General features: G+C 43.9%; 1 protein-coding gene across 1 annotated transcript in view; it reads right to left on the bottom strand.

The window, feature by feature from the left end:
- Positions 1–26,272, bottom strand: part of CALCR (calcitonin receptor) — a 394,427-nt gene that overhangs the window by 110,875 nt on the left and 257,280 nt on the right. The window contains exon 5 of the mRNA XM_089692113.1: positions 18,236–18,348. Coding sequence (XP_089548239.1) covers positions 18,236–18,348 — 113 coding nt within the window. The remainder of the gene's footprint in view (positions 1–18,235; positions 18,349–26,272) is intronic.

The raw sequence follows: 26,272 nt of genomic DNA, 5'->3' as shown, positions 1-26,272 counted from the left end.
ATACGCTGCTAAATAAATCCAACGTGCATATGTGAATAGTGAAAACAGAAAATTGTGCTTCATGACAATAATACTGCATGTGCTACATCAAAATAAATATCAACACATATACATAAATATCCAAAAACTGCATATACCAGTGCCAGGGACGGACTGACAACTCATGGGGCCCCTGGGCAATAGGGGATCATGGGGCCGCTGTGTCCTCGCCCAAACTCAAAAAAGTCTATGAAAAAGGTACCAGGGGCATCTCATGGGGCCCCCTACTGACCCCGGGCCCTCGGGCAGTGCCCAAGTTTCCAAATGGTCAGTCCGCCCCTGACCAGTGCTAAATGAATAGTGTATACAAATACCAAATGAACCTACAAAATAGTGAACTGTCCCTTTAACACTCCAATATCTTCATATGTGCTTGTGCGGTATATCTCCTGTGCATCGTGTTCCAAATATACCATCAACAAGTGTCCCAATATTATGGTCTCAAAATGCTGGTGAACCGTCCCTTTAAATCCGCTGTGCTCCAAGTGGATCTGTGATCACACTACTGCATACACATATACGGTGCTCCTGTGTCAGCCCTCAGTGCTTATCCACCTCTGACACACTTTTACACTCATCTTCAGGTTTGACCCGTATTCTCAGGTCAAACTATGCCTTTCCCTTTAACCTGGGAGGGTGAACTGGTACAGAGATCTTCACCACCGTCAGCACTTAAAATCTCCAAAACGCTCCACAGACATGAAAAAAATGCTCCATATAGTGAAGTATAGCCAAATACAACCAACGTTATTAAAATACTAATCAAAATACACTCACATTTAAAAGTGCCCACCTGGGACACTACAGGATCAAAGACTCACTATACAGTATCATTGTTGAATAAAAGTGCATGGATCCCTTATCCAAAATGGCGGCACGTGCACTTCCAGTTTGCGGCTTGATGACATCGGCAAACCCTACGCGTTACGTCATGTCATGTGACTTCAGGAGTACACACAGGTCTCTCCCCTGTCAGCTTTTGCTGATGATCACCAAGTGCTGGCCAAGAATCGCCGGCCGGGACCCAGTGATTGACATCCCCAGCTGCTAATAGTGGCGCTGGCAGGGCGGTGCACGCGGTCCCTACCCCGAAATGCAAATCACATTTATATACATAATTTTGCACAGCCGTGCCGCCCTGTAGCAGTACTTCTACTATAGGGCAGATGGCACGTGGTTAAAAGTTCCACATATGTACAGGTTTTTCTTGTCTTGTATTGCTGGTGGTTCAGCCCTCTTTGAAATGATTGCCGAATACAGTAAAATGTAAAACCAATATGCAAATCACACAGCAATCCTTTATAAATAGAACCCTAAACGTACGCCAATTTAATCTAAAATTCATGACAAGGAACTGATGTTTTCTGTCTGCTGACTTGTGTTGTATTATGTTGTAAGCAGGCAGTTTTTGTTGCAATAATCTTTTTTTTTATTGCAGTAATGTGTCTTATCCCCAAGTGCTACCTTTTTAAGGCTGCAAATCAGTTTGTTCTGAACGCAGTGCCGCTGAATAATTGGCAAACTTGGCTGACGTTATCGCGTTAAGCATATTCCTGATTTACAGAGATGCAAACACCTGTCTACATTGCCAGTCACTGCGAGCTCTTGTTGTGCCTGGGATCGGCTGATGAATAAAAAGAAGTGTTTTGTGTCCCAACAAATAATCGTGATTCATACGGCGTTCTCAGAGAAGAACTGAGATTTAATAGGTACAAAATGGCTTTAAACAAACGATAGGCTGTAAAACAGCACAAATATTATACACTTCATCTCTATTCTGCATGTCACCAGAATGTGGCCTTAAATCTACATTTACATATCGTCTTTTAAGTTGGAAGGGTTAAAGGGCTTAACCCTTTGAGGACCGTAAGATTTTGGAGCGCCAAAAGAATACATTTTTTTGTTTTTAAAGTTCGTACACTTCAGTTGCTGTAACTAAGCCATTTCATGAAATAATTGACAAAAAGCTAGATCCATTTGTTGTTTGTTGATAAGAATTAATATTTTGACTCAAACCAAAAAAAAAAAAATAGTTTTAAGTTCTTAATCAGATGATACACTCAATTAAAAACATGGGACAAATACGTCCCTTGGTCCTCAAAGGGTTAACCATTTGCATCCCTGAGCCTTTTCCTCCCTATGAGCCCCCCTGTGTCCCAGACTGCTGTGTGGAATATAGATTCAAAAATATTGTAATACTTTTTTTTTTTGTCAAAATAGCTTTTACAGATACTTTTCTTCACAAACATTATCTATCATTTCATAATTATATAGGTTGAAAAAAAGACACAAGCACATCTAGTTCAACCAGTTACATGACTATGTGTAGCCATTATACATACATTATACAATTTTTTTTTGTAAAATTTCCTTCAGATTTACCAAAACCACATAATATGAGGTCAAACCTCAACACTTTCAAATTGTATGTAATCAAGCAGGCCTTTGTACTACATAGTTGAAGGCAAATCTAAAGAAAATTGCATAATGTGTAGCTTTATTCTGGTTGAAGAAAATCCATCAAGTTCAACCAACAGAAAAATAAAACAAAATAAACAGAATAAATAAACAAAATAAATAAAACTTCCATACCAGGGGCGGACTGACAACTCATGGGGCCCCTGGGCAATAGGGGATCATGGGGCCCCTGTGTCCTTGCCCAAACTCAAAAAACCCTATGAAAAAGGTACCAGGGGCATCTCATGGGGCCCCCTACTGACCCCGGGCACTCCATACGCAGAATTATATACCCAAAGTTGATCAAGAGCAGAGGTCTCCAACCCTGGGCCACAGAGCAGTGCGCCGGACTGTGGCTTGTTTGGGAAGCTAGGGGTGGGCCGTGTGTGAGGCTTGATCTGTATGTTCGGCCACGTATGTTCCCTTGGGCTCCACCCCTTATTGGGTTGGTGGCAGTATTGGATTCCCATGGAAGAGCTGTGGGGTGTGCATGTGGAGGATCTGGGTTGCATGCTCAATGTGGAAGTCTAGTGCTTGGTGGGCTGTGATGGACCTGGGGTGGTGATGCTGGTGCTGGGGAGTAGCAGCGACTGCAGATCATTGGTGGAGAGGTTTGGCTGCACAGAGAGATCTATGGCAGGTGACGATTGGGTTGCACACTCCATGTGGGGGGGTCTAGTGCTTGGTGGGCTGTGATGGACCTGGGGTGGTGGTACTGGTGCTGGGGAGTAGCAGTGACTGCAGATCATTGGTGGAGAGGTTTGGATGCACAGAGACTCCTATGGCAGGTGACGATTGGGTTGCATGTTCAATGTGGGGGTCTAGTGCCTGGCGGGCTGTGGTGAACCTGGGGCGGTGGTGGTGGTGCTGGGGAGTAGCAGCGACTGCAGATCATTGGTCGAGAGGTTTGGATACACAGAGACTCCTATGGCAGGTGATGATTTGGTTGCATGTTCCAAGTGGGGGTCTAGTGCCTGGTGGGCTTTTGTGGACCTGGGGCGGTGGTGGTGGTGCTGGGGAGTAGCAGCGACTGCAGATCATTGTTGGAGAGGTTTGGCTGCACAGAGACACCTATGGCAGGTGACGATTGGGTTGCACGCTCCATGTGGGTGGTCTAGTGCCTGGAGGGCTTTGGTGGACCTGGGGTGGTAGTGCTGGCGCTGGGGAGTAGCAGCAAATGCAGAGCATTGGCAGAGAGGTTTGGCTGCACAGAGACTCTTATGGAGTGGTAGGTGATGATTGGGCTGCATTTATTGAACCCCCCCCCCCCCAGTCTCTGAAAGGGTTGTCTTCCATGAGGCAGATCCCTAGTGCTGAGGAAGTTAGGGACCACTGATCTAGAGGAAGGCAAAAAACTTCTCCTCTAGAGCATGGCCCAATTTGCTTCAGCAGGTCCACTTTAAATATTTTAACAAATTCTTGGCAAAAATTTTTCTTCTCAATCCCCCAGAAGACAATTGGATATTCCCTGGATCAGTTATCTCATCTCAAGGCTTTTTCCAGCAACTAATGAAACACTGAAAGACCCGACGAAGGGGGTAAGTTTTTAGTACCTGAAATGCATTGTTTTTTTCCATGAAGGAAGAAATGCTTTTAGACTCTAAAACCATTGGTGAGATCAAGGTGGGGATGGGGGCAGAAGGGGCACAGTGTTGCTATGTAGAGAGGTGAGCACTGAGAGATTGCCAACACTCCACTCTCTAGATGCCTGAATAACATCTCTTTTTCCATATGCCCCCAGCACAAATCCCCCCCCCCTCCAAAAAAAAGACAATTCCCCCTCCTAGCACAAATCCTCTACTCCTTAAATTTCCCAATCCGAGCAAAATATCCTCTCCCTCCACTCCAAATCTCCTCCCGCAATCCCTTATCCTAGCAAAAATCCCACCCCCCACCAAAAAAATGTCCCCTCCTACCACAAATAATCTCAATCATCCCTACTAGCAGCACAAACCCCCTCCCCTTAAAAAAAAATCCCTCCTAGCACAAAACGCTCACATATCACCTTTTTTGCACAACCCCCTCAAAATCCCCACTGCTAGCACAAATCCTCATCCCCTTTCCCAACACAAATCCTCCCAAATCACCACTCCTAGCACACCACCTCAATTTCCCCTCCTAGAACATATCTTACTCCCTGCTTCCCAAATTCCCCCTCCCAACACAAATTCCGTCCCCCAGTCGTCTTGTGGTACCCCCCACCTCACATGTTAACACAGTGCCCTGGGCAGCTGCCCCCCCTGCCCACCCCTTGCCCTGGCCCTGATGACAGGAGTGATGCTGCCATCACTCCTGTCACTCAGAATGGAGCACAATGCAGGGCTGCAGTAGCTGCTGGATGGAGGATTCTGCTCTGTCCTTCCAGGCAGTGCCGGTGCTAAATCCCTTGACTCTTCCTTCTCAGCACAGGTGCCTGCCAGAGAGTGAGGGCACACTGCCCTTCTTCCTATCTCCCCTTGTCATGTGACATATCATATGACTGGGAGAGGGGAAGAAGACAAAGCTGCCTCCATTCCTGGGCAGCTGCCATGCTGAGGGGGTCTGCACCATGAGTACATAAAGGTGGGGGGGACAAGTTAGCCCTAGAGCTCCCCTCCACCCCTCCCTCTCTCCCTTATTCCCTTATAGCCATCCTGTCTTCCTCAGGGTTCACTTACACTTGTGGTTTGGGAGGGGGCAGTAAAAACACATGGCTGTGCTGCATTTTTACCACATAAACCGACCCCCCCCCCCATTAAGCTGCAAAAGGCTGCAAACAAGGGTGTACACATGTTGTGGCTGCAATGCTTCGCCAGTTGTGGCATGGCAGTGCAGGCTTTTAGGGGTTAACACAGGTACTGAGGAAGCAACAGAACACCTTCTCACCTCCTGTCAAACGCCCTCTGAAAAGAAATCTACTGCAGATCCCACTTCAAAGTCCTGACCTTTCCCACTTCCCTCCCCCAATTATACCCCCACCAAATCAGTCCTCTTCAGGCTGACACCGCTGACGCAGGGACATTTTCCTTTCATTGACACCAACGCAGTTGCTGTTTTACCTTACAGTAGCCCTGCGGATGCAGTTAAACCATAGATACAAGGGCATGTTTTCCCTTCCAGTGACATCATTGATCTTTTCTTTTTGTGACATCATGGATGTAGGAGCATTTTTTTCATCCATTCACACTACCATCCAGTGACACCCCAGATGCAGGGGCTTTTAACCATCCAGTGACACCCCAGATGCAGGGGCTTTTAACCATCCAGTGACACCCCAGATGCAGGGGCTTTTTACCATACAGTGACACCTCAGATGCAGGGGCTTTTTACCATACAGTGACACCCCAGATGCAGGGGCTTTTTACCATACAGTGACACCCCAGATGCAGGGGCTTTTTACCATACAGTGACACCCCAGATGCAGGGGCTTTTTACCATACAGTGACACCCCAGATGCAGGGGCTTTTTACCATACAGTGACACCCCAGATGCAGGGGCTTTTAACCATCCAGTGACACCCCAGATGCAGGGGCTTTTTACCATACAGTGACACCCCAGATGCAGGGGCTTTTTACCATACAGTGACACCCCAGATGCAGGGGCTTTTTACCATACAGTGACACCCCAGATGCAGGGGCTTTTAACCATCCAGTGACACCCCAGATGCAGACACTTTTTACCATACAGTGACACTCCAGATGCAGACACTTTTTACCATACAGTGACACCCCAGATGCAGGGGCTTTTTACCATACAGTGACACCCCAGATGCAGGGAGTTTTTAACATACAGTGACATCCCAGATGCAGGGACTTTTTACCATACAGTGACACCCCAGATGCAGGGAGTTTTTACCATACAGTGACACCCCAGATGAAGGGAGTTTTTACCATACAGTGACACCCCAGATGCAGGGACTTTTTACCATACAGTGACACCCCAGATGCAGAGGATTGTTACCATCCAGTGACACCATGGATGCAGGGTCATTTTTACATCAAGCGACACCATGGACACAGAGATAATTCTCCATCCAGTGACACCACGAATACAGTGGTATCATTCCATTAAGCGACGCACAAGATGCAGGGGCATTTTTCCATCCAGTGACACCACAGACACAGGGGAATTTTTCCATCCAGTTACACCACGGACACAGGGGCATTTTTTCATCAAGAAACACTATAGACACTGGGGCATTTTTCTATCCAGTGAGACCATGGATGCAGGATTATTTTTACATCTAGTGACACCATGGACACAGAGATAATTTTCATTCAGTGACACCACAGACACAGGGGTATTTTCCCATCCAGTGACATCACAGATGCAGGAGCATATTTCTATCCAGTGAAGCCACAGAGCCAGGAGTATTTTTCCTTCCAGCGACACCCCTGGTGCAGGGTCACTTTTTATTCCTCTAATGACAATACCGACACTGGGACATTTTTCCTTCTAGTGACACCACTAATGTAGGGGTGGTGTACTGTGTGCTCCACTCCCAGCACTAGGTGACATGCTCTTATTCACACAGTTCCTCGGGATGCATTGAAGTCAGAGTCCAGAGTCTGCAATTGCAATGCTGGTCATCAAACTGCGGACATCGAGCAGCAGAACAAGTTCTGTAGTGAAGCCCATGATCCACCATACTGTAGACTTGATGTACAGTATACTATTAGAACAATTACAGAGAATGGAGCATGACCTCTAATCGATGGAACAAAATGGTTCACAAGATGTGAGATACACAATCATGCACTGTGCTCTGTGTGCAACTAATTGTCATCACCCTCTATGAAATTGCTTACACCTACCATAGGGAGTCATTTGTTGCATCAGCTAGCAATAGATTTCCAATCTGCTGCACAATCGATCACGGGCAGTTGGAACAGCATGACGGAGCTAGAAAAGATGTGTCTACCAGTGTATGCCTATAGGTCACTAATGTTATGCTGCAACGTACTGCAACATCGATTTAGGACACTAGGGGGCTTTTTGAAATGAATAGCACCACAATGCATGAACGTACAGTATGTAAGGTGTTGCCATGTGTAATGAACATATTGGCCTAATGCAGAAATGTAAATAGGGCCTGAATGATTTGCTAATAGACACACAAAACACACCCCGAAAATCAAAGTGAAATAATTATGAAGCAGGCTAGTCCATTTTGCTGTAATTTCATTGCAGCAACTCAGAATGGTTCTCAGTTGTTTGTATGGCCCCCACGTGCTTGTATGAATGCCTGACAACATCAGGGCATGCTCCTAATGAGACTACGGATGGTGTCCTGGGGTATTTCCTCCCAGATCTGGACCAGGGCATCACTAAGCTCCTGGACAGTCTGTGTCAGATGGACCAAAAACATGATATCCCAGAGGTTTTCTATTGGATTTAGGTCAGACAAGCGTGGGGGCCATTCAATGGTATCAATTCCTTCATCCTCCAGGAACTGCCTGTATACTCTCGCCACATGAGGCCGGGCATTGTCGTGCACCAGGAGGAACCCAGGACCCACTGCACCAGTGTAGGGTCTGACAATGGGTCCAATGATTTCATCCCGATACCTAATGGCAATCAGGGTGCCATTGTCTAGCCTGTAGAGGTCTGTGCATCCCCCCATGGATATACCTCCTCAGACCATCACTGACCCACCACCAAAACAGTTATGCTGAATGATGTTACAGGTAGCAAAACGTTCTCCAGACCCTTTCACGTCTGTTTCTCATCTGTGAAAGGCACAGGGTGCCAGTGATGGACCTGCCAGTTCTGGTGTTCAATGGCAAATGCCAATCAAGCTCTATGATGCCGGGCAGTGAGCACAGGGCCCACTAGAAGACATTGGGTCCTCAGGCAACCCTTATGAAGTCTGTTTCTGATTGTTTGGTCAGAGACATTAACGCCAGTGGCCTGCTGGAGGTCATTTTGTAGGGCTATGGAAGTACGCATCCTGTTCCTCCTTGCACAGAGGAGCAGATACTGGTCCTGCTGATGGGTTAAGGACCTTCTATGGCCCTGTCCAGCTATCCTGGAGGAGTTGGACTGCCTGTGCAACCTCTGTAGGGTTCAGGTATTGCCTCATGCTACCAGTAGTGACATTGACCCTAGCCAAAAGCAAAACTAGTTAAAAACAGTCAGAAAAGATGAGTAGGGAAAAAATATCAGTGTCCTCCACCTGTAAACCACTCCTGTTTTGGGGTTTGTCTCATTGTTTCCCATCTAGTGCACCTGTTAATTTAATTTACACCAAAGCAGCTGAAACTGATTAGCAACCCCCTCTGCTACTTAACTGACCAGATCAATATCCCAGGAGTTTCATTGACTTGATGCTATACTTTTGAGCAATATATATATAGATACTGTATATGTATTTGGTGATGGACATGTAGTGTAGCAAATATTGAGCAACTGAGAAGTCTGGTGTGCCTCCTAATACCTTGGCATTGATAGAGTGTGCTTGCTTCCAAAAGTATGAATCGACAGGGCATGTCCAGGAAATGTGTATGAGATAGATGGAGAAATTTCATGCAGTAAGGTAGGTAGGCATTCTGCACCATTGGGATCAAAGTTTGTGTGTAAGATCTAAGGCATGTGTAAAATCAGTGTCCCAAGCTTTGCAAGTACTGAGGGAATCCCCCTGACTTTTATTGGAATAAAGTTGTATTTGGACCTTTTAGCAGTTGTGTAGTGCTTCAATATACATTTGTGCTACATTACACTACAAACCAAGGAAACTGTGAAGATTATCTAGGGTGCAGGGCCAGATCTAGCCTATCTGATCTGGGGGTGCAGTAAAAAAAAGTCAGGGAGCATAATGTCAACACTGTAAGTCACTGACAGTCTGTCACAAAGTGTCACGACCTGGGAAACATTAGTATGTATTAGGTTGACATTAGATTAGGGTGAATAAACAGAAATTGTGTCCCCTTATATCAGATGTCCCTAGCATAGTTCCCCTTTACATTAGGAGTCCTCATCAGAGTCCTTCTTTACATCATGACTACTCAGCAGAGTCCCCTTTTAGATCAGGTGCCCATCAGAGTGCCCCCTTACATCAGTGTCCCCATCTGAGTGCCCCCTTATATCAGTGTCCCCATCCGAGTGCCCCCTTATATCAGTGTCCCCATCAGAGTGCCCCCTTATATCAGTATCCCCATCTGAGTGCCCCCTTACATCAGTGTCCCCATCAGAGTGTCCCCTTATATCAGTGTCCCCATCTGAGTGCCCCCTTACATCAGTGTCCCCATCAGAGTGCCCCCTTATATCAGTATCCCCATCTGAGTGCCCCCTTATATCAGTATCCCCATCTGAGTGCCCCCTTACATCAGTGTCCCCATCAGAGTGTCCCCTTATATCAGTGTCCCCATCTGAGTGCCCCCTTTACATCAAGTGTCCCCATTGGAGTACTCCCTTACATTAGTGCCCCTAACAGAGTCCCCCTTACATCAATTGTCCCCATCAGAGTGAACCTTTACATATGATCAATTATCCCCATCAGAGTGCCCCCCTTACATGGACTGTCCCCATCAGAGTGCCTCCTTACATCAGCTGTCTACATCAGACTGGCTCTTGGATCAGTGGATGAGACCTGGGGGGAAGGGGGGGCACAACTAAAATCTTGGGGGGCATAGCCTACCCCAGCACCCCCCTAGATCCGGCCCTGCTGGGGTGTAGAAGCTGCCTGCCCTGAAAACTAGGTCTTTTACATCAACATCCATACTTTACGAAAGCAATACCACTAAGATGACTTTACAGGTCCAGTGCTATTTTCCAATTTCCTCAATTATCTTCTGCATCTACCACAAACCGAACTCTAAGTTGTGGGTAGACAGATTCGCCCTTTAAGATGGTTGGTATTTCCAACAGAATTCACTTGCAGTAAGTTATTTGTAAGGGTAAATAATGGGCAGAGCTCTATCACAGCTCAGTGTACAGATATTTCTTTCCCAATCTCCCAGGAAACTATATTTAATTCTTGCCAAATCTCTTTTCCAAAGGGAATGACAAGGAAGATATCCATTTCCAACAAACAGCGCAGCACCATCGGCCTCAGAGACGATGACTCAGACACTGCATGTGCTACTTTAATATGTTTAAATGCATTTAATTACCCAGAAAAATGTATGCGTGTCAGCCCATTAGGGCTTTGTATGGAGCTCATGAAAAGTGCATTTGGAATGGAAAACGAGATTTGCATCAGCAGGTGCTAGATGACTCCGACCACTCCTATACTTCATTATTCCAAACCATTTATATTATATTGGGAGGTTTCCTAGACACGCTAACGCAGGGGACACTATGTATGTATCCTGTATATAATTGCTGTGGAACTCCATGTGACTTCATGAGTGATGGAACAATGACAAATCAAGCTCCAAGTTTTATAGCTTATTGGAATTGAAGCAAAATGAACATCAATCACAAGCTAGTCAATAAAGCTTTTAATACCGTGTCATGAATATTTGAAATTCTCAGGATGAAGGTAATTAAAATGAAAGAGTGGGATGAGATATTTTCAAACACTTAGCTGTCTTCTTGTTCAGTAATCCTATATTAGAGGCAACAGTCACTATTTTAGTCTACAATGGCAGCTAACATCACACCATGGGGTGCCCCACGTTGGCAATCAGGAGTCAGATACAGGGTTAGACAAAAAAATGGAAACACTATATGGTTTGCAGGTGTGAAAGTGATGGCACGTTTCGCGTTCATAGCAGAAGGAATGTAACATTCTTTTGCTTCCTCTGTGTGATGAGACACCTAGCTATCAGGTGGGAAGCCTCACTTTCATTGTTCACTGAGTGTGCCTCTAGTAATACAGAGTCATGTCAGAGCTTACTAAGCTTCAAAGAGGGCAAATTGTTGGTGCTGCTTAGCTAGTGCCTCTGTGACTGAAGTTGCCGATTTATTTGCCGTGATATGAGGAGCAGTGTCAAAAGTTATGACGGCATATACGGTTTCCCAGAAAATGTCATCTGATAAGCATAAGTGTGGTCGACATGGTCAACTAACAGTAAGAGACAAAAGCATATTGCACAGGATTTTCACCCAACAACTGAAAACAACTGCTGCAAAAGTGGCTGCAGAGCTCAAACTCCGTCTTACAAAGTCCCTGTCCACAAAAACTGTGAGGGAACTCGATAAGCAAAACATTCATGGGCCAGCTGCAATTGTCAAACCACTAGAGACCGATATCAATACTCAGAAGAGCAGAGAGTGGTGCAACACCCATATATCATGGACTATCGATCAATGGAAGACTATAACATGGTCTAATGAATCGAGCTTTATACTGTTCCCAACCTCAGGATGTGTTTATGTGTGGTGAACACACACCCAAGCTTATCAGGACAGTATTGTGCCAACAGTAAAAGCATGGTGGGGGCGCAATCATGGTTTGGGCAGCCATATCTTGATATTCTGCATGCCCCATCATCACCTTGAAAGGTAGAGTCACTGCCAGTGACTATGTACACATTCTGGCCGACCATGTGCACCCCTTGGTACAGACATTGTTTTCCGAATTAAGTGCCATTTACAAAGACAATAATGCTCCCATTCACACAGCTGGGGTTGTCAAATTGTGGTTTGATGATCATGCAGATGAAGTCACGCACCTTCCCTGGGAGCCGCATTCACCAGACCTCAATATCATAGAGCCACTATGCTCAATTTTGGAGAACAGGGTTCAGACTAGTTTTCTGCCTCTGGCATTTCTGCGAGAACTGAAACAATTTTTGCATGAAGAGTGGTACTGGATTCCATTATCCACCATCCAAGACTTATATTTGTCAATTCCCAAGAGAATTCAGGCTATCTTGGATGCCAAAGGTGGTCCAATACCATATTAGGTAACAATTTCATTCTTTTACCTGATGTTTCCATAATTTTGTCCAACCCCTGTAACTATCTTTGTAAATACAAGCCCAAGAAAATAGTAGGCTTCCTGAGGGTGAATGTTTGCGAAATGCACTGAGGCTGAGCCACTGTCATCACCTACGAGTTTTTCTGACGTTACTTGCAGGGAAAGAGTTCTGGTCTGTGCAATGCATGCCACCTCAGTGGTGGTGCACGGCCATTATTCCACAGATGCTTTGTGTGTTGGTGCCTCCCAGACACAACCAAATGTGAGTGCATACGGTTTTATTTGTTTATTTCTCTTTTCAAATACATTTACTAAACTATGAAACTACTATTTTCTTGGGATTGTATTGTTTGTCAACCTTGAGAGTGAACCTTTGTTGGCGCTTGAAGTGTCATCGGATCCATTTCTTCTCCACCCTGGTGGTTCTAATTTAAAGGCTTGGTAGGCCCTACTGGCCATAGATGTCCGATGTACATTGTAACCTGTACCAGTAAACTTGTTCAGGCGAATTCTACCTGATTGGAGTCGATGTTCTTCATTGAAAAGGCGTACTTAACAGGTGAATTATCAATCTTACTACACATGGTAGAGCACACTGTCTGCATTAAAGAAAGGATCATTATTTCACTGACACGTTGAACATGGTGTTTTGGGAGAATTTCTACTTATTTTTTGGACAATATGTGATATTTTGGACATTTTTTTCTACTGTTTATTTATATTTCTCTATATATGGTTGATATTTTATTGTCTATACACGTTTTGGGTCATTTTCACTCATTTAAAGGAGTAGTGCTTACCTTTATTGCATACTTTTTACTTTAAAGTCTTGGTTTCACTTAAAGGAGCAGCTGCACTTAGTATACAATACATCATACCCATAAATATTATATAGCTTAATTTATTATTATTATCACTTTATATAGTTGTGCAATCTTTTGTTTTTGCATGAAACATTTTGCCTCCTTTATGACCAGGCCATTTTTTGCTATACAGCACTGAGCTACTTTAACTGGTAAACAGGCCGTCATGCAACGTTGTACCCAAATGAAATTTATATATTTTTTTTCACACAAAGAGATTTCCTTTGAAGGTATTTGATCACCACTGTGTTTTTTATTTTTTTATATTTTATTATATAAATGGAAAAAGACCAACATTTTTTTTACTTTCTGCTAAAACATATCCAAAAAAAATTAAAAAAATACAATTTCTTCATAAATTTAGGCCAAAATGTATTCTGCTACATTTCTTTGGTAAAAAAAACAAAATCCCAATAAGAGTATATTAATTGGTTGCGTGAAAGTTATAGCATCTAAAATTATGGTATTTTATAATGGAATTTTTAATAATTTTCTAAAATAATTTTATACTAGTAATGGCGGTGATCAGTGGGGCTGTGATAGTACGGCGGGAATATGACACTAACTGACACTGAGTGGGAACTGACTAACTGCCACTGACATCTCCAGTGATACTAATACAGTGCTAATAATATGCACTGTCACTGTAATAATGTCATTGGGTAGAAAGGGTTAACATCTGGTGCAATCAAAGGGTTAACTGTGTGCCTAGCAAAGTGTTAATGAGTTTACTGTGTGGTGCTCTTACTAAGGGATGTGACAGTTTTCATTCCCTGCTTTGCAGGAAGACAGACAGGCATATCCCTGCTGTCAGTAGAGATCTGTGTTGCTTACCAACACAGACCTCTCTCCTGTCATCCGCTCTGCTGATCAGTTGGTACGGGCCTTGAATCATTGCCCGGGACCCACTGATCGGCATGTCCTGCAGCCAGTGACAGCACAGCGGTATCGGTGCGCATGTGTGCATGTGCCCACTACCTGGAAATAAACAAACCCTTATACATACGTGATTGCGCCCAGTCAGGCCACACTGTAGCAGTAAAACTACAGTGCGCAGTCGACAAGCAAAAATTATTTCAAAATGGTATATCTGATAAAAAAAAAAAAAAGATCTCTACCACATAAAACCATCACAATTATCAACATTTAGGAACTAATTGTGCAAAATAGTGAAAACCAATGCAATATTATGAAAAATTGATTTTTACATTAGGTATGCCATGAACAAATTGATTATTTTAATATAAAATTTAACTGAGCCATGCAATAAAAGTTTTGGTGGATTGAACGTGCCAATCATACAAACGAGCAAATGACATACAGTGATGAGTGAGCAAATTGACCCCATCATGTACAAAATATGCAAGATTACAAAAAGTAGGTATATTCTCTATGAATGCTAATGTATTTTTGTAACAGTCAAGAATTTTTTTAGTCTGCACATTATTGTTGAAGCTGCAAATTTTGCTGTCATGTTATAATTGGCTTTGTAGCTGCTGGCTTTTATTTTTTTTGTATAAATGACTGTAGTTTCTCTGAAAGTATTAAAAGTACTGTATATTTTAAAAAACTGGGCACATTCATTAAATATGCTCACAGAGGACATTCATTACATAGACCATCCTTGCGCAAAAGAGTCATTCCAGTCTTTAATTCTGTAAGTTTCAACAGTGCATAACAATTTTAATTGAAAAGTACATTTTTCCCCAATTAGGTAATTGCCATATGTACAAATCATGGTCACTATTAACTTCAGTTACATCAAGAACCCATAACAATCTAGTAAATGGTATTTATTTAGGTAACTGGACCTTTTTTGCTCTGGTAACTTGTACCGGGTATAACCAGGGTAGCAGAAGTGTAAAAGACAGATCTCAATACAACCAATCCTTCTTGTAACTTAGCTTTTTAACCCAGGACTGAAGATTACAGCAATAGAACATGACCAACAGACACACTTTAGAAGCTTTTCCATTCCAACAACAAGGTGACCAAATGAAGTTTGCCTTCAATAAGCCCTGAAAGTTAACAGTGCCTGGAAAATCCTTTTAGTGAACACCTGTAGGGTATCTGGCACTTAGGCTTGCAGAATCTATTGGATTTCCACTTGATCCCAAAGGTCTAGGCTTTCCAATTCCTAAGCCTGCCTGTCCCTTTTTAAGATGTTCCTGTCCCTAATTACAGTGCCTGCCTCTCCCTACCAAATGGGTTCCTTTTCTTACTTATATTTCTCACTCTGGTAATTACGTCTACATCCCCAAATGGTTGCCAGAATCTTATGAGGGCTCTGCGTCAAAAACTAGTCACAGGATCCACCAAGAGCACGTCTACGTCCTAAAATAGCTGCTGAAATCTCATAACACAGAAAACTGGACAAGATGGAGCCTGGAGCCCATAGCAGAGGACAAAAGAATCCTATGGTGAGTTTCTTCTAGCACCAGTCAGCGGCGGACTGACCATTTGGAAGCTCGGGCACTGCCCGAGGGCCCGGGGTCAGTAGGGGGACCCTTGAGATGCCTCTGATACCTTTTTCATAGGCTTTTTTGAGTTTGGGCAAGGACACAGGGGCCCCATGATCCCCTATTGCCCAGGGGCCCCATGAGTTGTCAGTCCGCCCCTGGCACCAGTACTAACCAGAATAAGCAGTGACCACCCCATTTACTGCTAAAGATGAGGAGGAAGTGGTTTATCAATCACTGGAGCAGGGGCGGACTGACAACTCATGGGGCCCCCGGGCAATAGGGAATCATGGGGCCCCTGTGTCCTTGCCCAAACTCAAAAAAGCCTATGAAAAAGGTACCAGGTGCAACTCATGGGACCCCCTACTGATCCCGGGATCTCAGGCAGCGCCCGAGTTTCCAAATGGTCAGTCCGCCCCTGCACTGTAGTGCTGCGCATTTCCCAGCCCAATGGAGAAAAACGGTCACCCCTCAGTTCGAACTAAGAACGTCCAAACCCTTCTGCCTACTGATCATTATCAATTTTAACATTCCCAACAGAACTGTATGCAACAAACAACACTGCAAATATACTTGTTAAGAGCAAAACTTACAGATACAATATATAAAGCTGAACTGAAGGAGTCACATGACCTGTGGACAACTCAAGACAAAAACTCTTTAGGCCCTTCATAACTCTACAGTACTGTTCAGTGCTAGCTACAAAAAAACAAACAATGTGATGCTTCTAAAAGAGCGTGTGGTCTCTCTATGTTCTCAGTAATAATCCTATAATCTGGTTGTTGCCATAAATATTGACAGAAGATCATCATTCCCTTTTGCCCAGAATAGTATGATCTGTAGATACGGCCCTGGCAAGTTTACTTCCATTACTACTTGATACTAGCCAGGTTTATGAAATCTTTGTCCAACGTTTAAGGAGGTCCAAGAAAAGTACAAAATACTTCTTGGCTAACACTAACTAAAGGAATGCTGGACACAGAAAAATATCTGGCTGGCCATGCATGTATTGGTGTTCCAAAGGATTACGTGAAGATTTTGCCAAACGAAATAATGAGCTCAATAGTCAATAGAACAAAATAAGTTGCTGATTGCTAATACAAATAGGACACCTTGGTTGAAATGGCTTTCTTTTGCTTAATGTGGCTGTAAACCTCAAACAGGAAATATGAGCAAAACATATTTCTCTATAGTGTGTGCTTGTCTCTATTCAGAGAACTTAGTGTCATTTCTGTGTGCTGCCTCATTCCTCTGCTGTCAGTATGAATTACCTCTGACAAGTTTTCCTGAGAAAAATGGTGAAGGGGGGTGATCTCCAGCAGATAGACAGCCTCAGCTCTGTTCTTGTGTGCTGTGTGGAGGGGGGGGGGGGCGGCTGTCTCTTTCCTCCAATCAGCTCTCAGGGTTCTCCTCAATGAGCTCCCTGCCCACTTTTTTTCTGACAGTTCTGACAAGCTTTATAAATTCTGCACTTTCAATGGCTATAGAGGAGAGAGGGCTACAGATAAACAGGTACAACTTATTTAAGCGTATTTATTTCATCTCTGTCTATCACCAGACACTTCACTGGGTATACTTAAGGGTTTACAACCACTATAAAGCAGAACTAAATGCAAACTTTTTTATTCATTTTGGTAGAGTAACATCCATAAGAATTGCAGGACACAAGGTTTCCAAGCAGAATATTGCTCAAAGCATCACGCTACCTCCACCTGCCTCTCTTCCTCTCATACTGCATCCTGGTGCCATCTCATCCTCAGGTAAGTGATGCACACGCACCCGGCCATCCACATGATGCAAAAGAAAAGGTGATTTATCAGACCAGGCCACCTTCTTCCATCGTTCCGTGGTCCAGTTCTGATGCTCACATGTCCATTGTAGGCACTTTTGGCTGTGGACACGGGTCAGCCAGGGGTGTATTTACCACAAGGCAAACAAGGCATCTGCCTAGAGCGGCATTTTTCAAGGGGGGCAGCACTGCCCCTTGGAAGAAGGGATGGAAGAAGGGACACACGCAGCATGGGGACCTGGTGGGTTCTGAGAGATGCTGCGGGTTTCATGACGGTGTATGCACAGCCCGACTCTCGTTCCTGGGGATGTCTGGAGCTGTAAAGGTGAGTGTCTTTCTCTCTCTCACCATGGGGGATGGTGTGGGGGCAATGGTAGTGGAAGGCTCAACTAGAGGGCAGGTATGCTCTTGGCCAATGTCAGGCTCTTTCTATGGGGGGTGGAAGGGGGGGCAATTCTTGTGTTGCCTAGGGCAGCACAAAACCTAAATACACCACTGGGGTCAGCATGTGCACCCAGACCGGTCTGCAACTATGCAGCCCCATACACAACAAACTGCAGAGTCCATTTTTTCTGGTTTCAATACATTGAACTTCAGGGACAACATGTTTACTTGCTGTCTAATACATCCCACCCAATTTTAGATTACATTGTAACAAGACAATCAATGTTATTCGCTTAACCTGTCAGTGGTCATAAAGTTATGGGTGATTGGTGTATTTTCTTAATTTAGACACAATCAACACATACCCCCCCCCCCCCACACACACACACTGTTAACTCACCTTCAGTTTCTCATTGGTAAAGGTGATGCACATCGTATAGTTGGACCATGTCCGATTGCTTTCTGGGTGCTGAAACCAATTTCCCTTTTCATCACAATATTTTGAAGCTTTTTCTGAGAAAAAAGAAAAAGAAAAAAAATCCTGGTCTATAGATGAATATTGATATGAATATTGCAACCAAAAACATTTTGCAGCTGTTACTTTCAAGTAAATGTTATATTGCGATTTCAATGTGAACACCGGGAAATACAGGTTTTGGTTTGGGTGATTCTTGATTTTTGTATTTCATTTCTTATTTTTCACATTTTTTGATTCATAGGTATTGTGCAATTTTTTTTTTGATGTAGTGCAGCATTTTTTCTTCACCTTTATTCTTACTATTTGCCCCACTGAGACATGGGTTATGTGCACTAGCGGCTACAGTATTTATATATGTGTGGTTTTTTTGTTTGTTATTCTCCATAGTAAGCGCTGGAGTTATTTAATTTATATTGGTGTTTACCCTGGAAATACATTTTAGTTTTCCTTGAAGTAGATGAAAACCCTAAAAAAAAGACACTTCATTTACTAAAGCACTGTGTAGCATAAATAATTGCCATTTTTAACAATAAAATATTTGTTTTCACCTTTTTTTAAAATGCTTTGTGGCATTTCATTGCTGTTGATCTCCTGCAGCTTCTTTGCAGCCGATTCCTGTCTACATGCACTCCACGTTGTCTGCGTGACATTTCTCAGGGAGAGTTTCCAGATGCTGACCACAATGGACCATATTTGCTTAAAGCAGGGGTCTCCAAACTTTCTAAACAAAGGGCCAGTTTACTGTCCTTCAGACTTTAGGAGGACCGGACCGGAAATGTCCCGGCATCAGTTGGAGTAAACAATGCTCCATCTTTGGTGTTAGTGAGAGGAATTGTGCCCCATTGATGGTGTCCTTGGGAGAAATTGTGTCCCATCATTTGTGTCATTGGGCTCCATTCTTGGTGTCATTGGGATGAACTGTGCCCCATCGTTGGTGTCATTGGTGGGAATTGTGCCCTATCGTTGGTATCATTGGGAAGAATTTGTTGGTGTCAGTGGAATAAATAGTGCCCCAAGGGCCGGATAAAGACAAGCAAAGGGCTGCAGTTTGGAGACCAGTTGCTTAAAGTGATATTAAAGTCTTCATTGATTTTTTTTTTTAACAACATACACATATTTACCTGCTCTGGGCAGTGGATTTGCACAGAGCAGCTGGATCCTCCTCTTCTCGGGTCCCCCACCAGCACTCTTGACTCCTCCCTCCTGCTGAGTGCCCCATAGCAAGCAGCTTGCTCTGGGGGCACCCAGAGTGTCCACTGACGCACAGACCCGTGGCTTGGCCCTGCCCTTTCCCTCTCCTGATTTGCTCCCTGGCTGTGACTGACAGCAGCGGGAGCCAATGGCTCAGCCAGCCAGGAGTGAAAGTCCCTGGAGAACCGAGGCTCTTGTGGACATTCCTGAATCAAGAGGGGGCTTCAGTAAGTGTTAGGGGGGGCTGGAGGGGCTGCTACACACAGAATGTTTGTTACCTTCATGCATAGAATGCAAAAAGGTAAAAATTCTTGAGCCTTTGCACCCACTTTAAATTGATATTAAAGGCTGATTAAAAAAAACAAACATGTCATACTTACCTGCCTTGTGCAGTGGATTTGCACAGTTCTATCCCAATCTTCCTCTTCTTGGGTCCCCTCGCAGCTTGCTATGGGGGCACCCAAACAGGCTTGCTCCATTCCCTCCTCATTGGCTCACTGGCTGGATCGAGATGGAGCTCAAGTAAGGGGGGGGGGGCTGCCACACACAGAAGGTATTTTACCTTCATGCATAGAAGGTAAAAAAACCTTGAGCCTTTACAATCACTTTAAGGGGTAATATCACCTTTTCCTGATGAATTAAAATGTGAACTACCTCCAAATATCCTGGTCACCCCTCAGAATTTTTTTTTCTTTTTTTTAGTAAAAAATAAAAGCACTTATTAAATACAATCAAAATAAAGTTATATCAGTCTTCCAAAAATTGGTATAAAACACAAGTGTTGCATAACGGAGTAATTGTCAGTCATACTATGACAGCACTGAAAACTGAAAAATGACCTCGTATTGAATAGGGATTACAGGCTGGTATTCAAGTGGTTAATGCACCTTCACCCAGGACTGTCACTGGCCATAAAACTCTTCACACCAAAGCTCTAGCTGACATCTCTGCAGCTTCACTCCGCTTTGGCTTACTCAGCTGATTGAGTTAAGAAACTTTTACCAATCTGTTTCAGGGCACTGCAAGTGACAGCTTAATACCGGAGAAAATGATGATTTTTAGCTGCCATTTTTCATTGTAATGATTCCTACAAATAACATTTCTCTTCACCTCCAGCTATAATTAAAATGTTTATAGATTCTGCACTTTCTGTACAAGCAGAACTGTCGGTTGGGTATGAACGGCTAATATATTAGAAGGCCGCCAACGGTATTGCGCTTCGCTCGGTCTTATAAAGAAGTTTTATCATTCCGTGTTGGTGCATTCATTTTGGTTTCATTTTGAATGGGAAGGAAGATCAAATCAGGGAATTGCAGCAGAGGAGTCTTTCAGCGGTTGTGCAAAACAAAATTGGAACGGTCTTCGGTAATTGAGATAAACAAAAGTACAGGACATTTCTTTGGGCGTATTGTATTTTTCAAGAAAATAAAGTGCAGTATCGGTTGCGAGGATTTAGTGAGTCTAGTAATATAATGGGAAACTAAATGATGAACTTGCAAAAATCTTCGCCTTTTGTGAATGCCTATTGTCGGCATTGCATTACCATGAAGGCGCCTCATTTATTTAAAATATAAGCAGATGGGTATGAATGAGACAATGAATACAGAAGGTTGTGTCTCCAACACACAGCCTAATAAGCAGTTTATGGTTAATATAAAACAGCACATAATCTTCAAATGTACCGTGCTTCCCTAAATATCATTGCAATCTTTTTGTGTATCCAAAGGCCATATATACAAGTAACGTAAAAGCAGAAACATTGTGCACCAAACCACTTTTAACTAATGTGGAAGATAAAATTGCACTCACAGTGAAGTGACTTGATCAGGAAAAATCACCAAAGCAATCGTTCAGAACTTCAAGTTACACTAGCAGATGCTCTCTCACATGGTGGCCACCAATATTATTATCATACAAGATTTATATTTATTTGTGCTTTACGAAATGGAGGGAGATAGTACAGTTACAGTATAATTCAATGCAAGAGGGATCATTAAAGCTTACAATCTAAAAGGAAAGGTCAACAATTGCTACAAAAGGCAATGACTGTTAGGATTTAGTTGACAGCAAAAGTACAATTTATTAGTAAAAGGCAGATGAAGAGATGGGTTTTCAGGAATCACCTAAAGAGGGACAAAGTAGGACATATTAGGGCAGACTAGAATAAGAAGTTCCAGAAGAAGGGAAAGGATCTGGAGAAGTCTTGGAGGTAAGCATGGGAGGAGAGGACAAGGGAGCTAGAGAGCAGGAGGTCTTGGAAGGAGTGAAGAAAATGGCCTGGTTGGCATTTTCAGTTGAGGTTGCTGATGTAGCTAGCGGGAAAGTTTTGGATTTTTTTGTAGGTTGTTAACATTTTTTCATTTTATTCATTGGATGAAGTGAAGCCAATAGAGGGATTGGCAGAGAAGGGCAGCGAACACCAAATGGCTGGTAGGGCCAATAGGAGAGGATACAAGCCAACATGGATTCCCTGTAGTGGACACTGAAAGAGCCAAAATGATGGAAATGACAAAGACATTTCAAGCTGGTACAGAAGGAGGACATAAAGGGGTTTATTTACTAAAGCTGGAGAGTCCAAAATCAGACTCCCTTCTGCATAGAAACCAATCAGCTTCTAACCTCAGCTTGTTCAATGAAGCTTTGGCAATGAAACCTGGAAGCTGATTGGTTTCTATGCAGAAGTGAGTCTGATTTTGCACTCTCCAGCTTTAGTAAATAAACCCCAAACTGTCATGTCTGCCCTATTACGGGTGTCAGGCACTATGGCTGGCTTCTGTGTTCTTTACTTATAGCAGCCACCTTTCCCATAAGGCAAGCAGGCCTACTGGTACTCAGATGCCCCCAGGACTTATACACAATGCTATAGTGCCTTGCTACCACGCTGGTTCAGGTACAAACTGAGCACATTAAACAAGTACTTGTGGTTGGCCAGGCAAAGTGATTCAATGAGAATGCAGGTACAAAACAGGAAAGGTTCAGAGTAGTCAGCGTTCAATGCAAGTCAAAAGGTAGGCAAAGTTCAGAGAACAGTCGATATCCAATCTGAGGTCATAAACGGGAATCCAAATAGAAGAGCAGGACAGACAGACAGGGAGCTTGAGCACATAATATACATGCTATCACAAGAAGCATGAGACTGCAGGCTTGGCTGGCTTCAATCTCCACCCAGAGACTGGCTACATCAATTACCTTGCAGGGTGACTGTCAAGGAAATCATAAGTGCAGTCATGCACAAAGATATGCGCATGTGCTCAATATAGCTAGCATTAGCATGAGAGAGCATGGGTAATTAGTTCCCATTGTGACCTGATCCTGTGCTTGTTCCTGTATCTACTCATCTGGCTTGATTTTCTTGTCCCTGATGCCTTGTTGCTGATTCCAGCTTGTGACCCGGCTCTGCCTTCTGCATACTGCTCCAGTATCTTCTCTGGTTGCCTGTTACCGACTCTGGCCTGCCACTGACTCAGCCTGTGATCCTGATTCTGCACTTCTGCTGCCCTGGTGCTGCTACCAACTTCTACCTGCCTGACTACCTGAGATCCTGCATCCACCTGCTCGTAAGCTTGCTTGCTGCCTGCTGTTCTGCTCCTGCTGCTGTGTCTCCATATCTGCCAGTCCACCAGCCTGCCTGCTGCTTGGCACCCACTGAAAGTGTCTTCCATCAAGGATCTCTGACCAGGCACCTGTGCCACTCCATACCCTGTCATATCCTGTCACTAACGTCATGAGAAACAGGACAGGAAATGTAAGAGGAAGCCCTACCGTCAGCTCGGCCTCGATCAGGTACGTGACATGGACAGACAGACAGACAGATAGGGAGAATGTATCAAAACCAGGATGCTAGACGAGCAGCAGTGATGGGGCAGGAGCACTACACACTCTTGACAGTACACATGTTTGGAGGTCATGATCCTAGTTCAGGATCTACTGTGAAGAAGGGACATGGCCTCAAAACATGTCAGTTTAAAGTGAAGATACTATTAACACCAAGTATACAATTTTTGTCCCCCCTCGGTACCAGCTTAGGACATTTTTCCTTTTGGCTCTCCCAGTGTCCACCACAAAGGATCCATCTTGGCTAGCATCTTCTCCTATTACTGGCTACCTTGCATAGCATTCCAGCATGTGTTGGCATGGCCTGGTGTTCCATTGAATTTGTCTTGGTGATATGTCTTGAACAAGTCATTTCATTACAAGTGCAATTTTATCTGCTACATTAAAGTGGTTTTACCTGCACTATCCAGTGCACTCTGCTTCTACTGTTATTATTGTAGGCTGTTGGCAATGGGGCAAAACAGTGCACCTGTGCCTTCCGTTCACGTGAAAATGCCAGGATCTCATGCACCTGAGCTAAATGCATGAGGCCTAAGGAGCAATTATAAGTTTTGACTGGAGTGTACCTTTAAGGAGACATTGTCACCTTGCCCTTACCTTTACCTTCTTATACTCACCTCATGTATGTTCCCTCACACCTCTTTGCTCCTCCAGAATAATCTGCACTTCTGGATATGGGGAATTTGTGTCCTTTTCTTTACATAACCTACTTTAAAACACTACTTGACCATATGCCTTACAAGAAAGCCATCAAGATTGGAAGGAGTTTCAAGCACAGGTCATTTTCCATTCCCATGGCATGACTCCTGCATTGGGCCCTAGTTCCTACACTTTGGTTCCACCAGTGCTATCCCATATCCTTCTGAAATGTAGCATGTTGGTTCATCAAGAAACTTAGGGGTTTATTTACTAAAGCTGGAGAGTGCAAAATCAAACTCACTTCTGCATAGAAACCAATCAGCTTCCAGGTTTCATTGCCAAAGCTTCATTGAACAAGCTGAGGTTAGAAGCTGATTGGTTTCTATGCAGAAGGGAGTCTGATTTTGGACTCTCCAGCTTTAGTAAATAAACCCCTTAGTGTCAACTGATCATGTGTTCGAGCAATACCCCCAGCCCTCCTCATCCCCCACATACTATTTACCCCCAGTCTTCATTCTCCACTATATACTCTCAGCCACATCAATTGTGATAGTTAGTCACAACCCCTCTGACCAGTACAAGAAAATTGTGAAACCACAAAAAAATTATTTGCATTATGTTACCTTTTTTGTTTTGTATAAATGATGTTTATTCACTTGCAATGTGGCTCTGAACTTGCTAGAAAATTTTACCATTTCAGGAGACTCAGTTCCCTATGACAATCCCCACCTATCTTGCACATCACAAACCTCTGCTCTTTTAGGAGTGTCTATTTACCATCTGCACTGGCCCAGCTCCCCTGCCCCTCACCTCCCTATATAAGGTTTTATGTAACAGGCGTGTGTGTCTTTTTATACCAGAAGAACCCTTAAAATAACTTTCAAGTCTTGAGAAACCCCTGCTAATATCAACTCATAAGAGGTCAGTGGGAACACTGCCACCCTGACATTGGTGGTCAGTGTGAAAAATGCCCCTTAAGTTGGTGGTCAGTGGGAAGAATGCACCTTACAGTGATGGTCAGTGGGAAGAATGTCCCTTACATTGGTGGTCATTGGGAAGAATGACCCTTACATTGGTGGTCAGTGGGAAGAACGTACCTTAAATTGGTGATCAGCGGGAAGAATGTCCCTTACAGTGATGGTCATTATGAGGAATGCCCCTTACAGTGATGGTCATTATGAAGAATGCCCCTTACATTGGTGGTCAGTGGGAAGAATGTCCCTTACATTGGTGGTCAGGGGGAACAATGGCCCTTCCATTGTTGGTCAGTGGGAAGAATGTTCCTTACATTGGTGGTCAGTGGGAAGAATGTTCCTTGCATCAGTGGTCAGTGGGGAGAATGCCCCTTACATTGGTGGTCAGTGGGAAGAATGCCCCTTGCATCAGTGGTCAATGAGGAGATGCCCCTTACATTAGTGGTCAGTGGGAACAATGTTTCTTACATCAGTGGTTAGTGCGAAGAATACCCCTTAAATTGGTGGTCAGTGGGAAGAATGTCACTTACATTGGTGGTCAGGGGGAACAATGCCCCTTACACTGGTGGTCAGTGGGAAGAATGCCTCTTGCATCAGTGGTCAGTGAGGAGATGCCCCTTACATTAGTGGTCAGTGGAAACAATGTTTCTTACATCAGTGGTTAGTGGGAAGAATACCCCTAAATTGGTGGTCATTGGGAAGAATGTCACTTACATTGGTGGTCAGGGGGAACAATGCCCCTTACATTGGTTGTCAGTGGGGAGAATGCCCCTAGCATCACTGGTCAGTGGGGAGAATTCCCTTTACATTGGTGGTCAGTAGGAACAATGCCCCTTACAGTAGTGGTCAGTGGGAAGAATGCCCCTTACTTTGGTGGTCAGTGAGAAGAATGTCCCTTACATTTTAAAACAGTGGGAAGAATGCCCCTTACATTGGTGGTCAGTGGTACGAATGACCCTTACTTTGGAGATTAGCTGAAGGAATGCCCCTATATTGGTAGTTAATGGGAACAATGCTCATTGCAGTGGTGGTCAGTGGGAAGAATGCCATCCTTTCAGACAGATAAAAAGACAATTTGTGTCATGCCGATGGCTATAGCAAATACAGTTGGCCCTGGAACTATTCAGGCACCATCAGAAAGGAGGTTAATCAGCCAGAGCTCAAAGAACCCCTCGCATCCTCTGGGGGAACCCTAGGATTCTGGTTGAGAATAGCTGCTATAGAGCTTCAGCTCTGACAAACCAAAGATGGTGGCTCCCAGCAGCAGCTCTTGTAAGTTATTAGTAAGTTAAATGCATATATATGAAAAGATTTGTATTGA

The sequence above is a fragment of the Staurois parvus genome, unplaced genomic scaffold (assembly GCF_062004578.1).
Source record: "Staurois parvus isolate SC_StPar_1 unplaced genomic scaffold, SC_StPar_1.0 ptg000576l, whole genome shotgun sequence".
In the NCBI taxonomy this organism is placed as follows: Eukaryota; Metazoa; Chordata; class Amphibia; order Anura; family Ranidae; genus Staurois; species Staurois parvus.
This window is presented reverse-complemented; position numbering and strand designations above follow the sequence as displayed.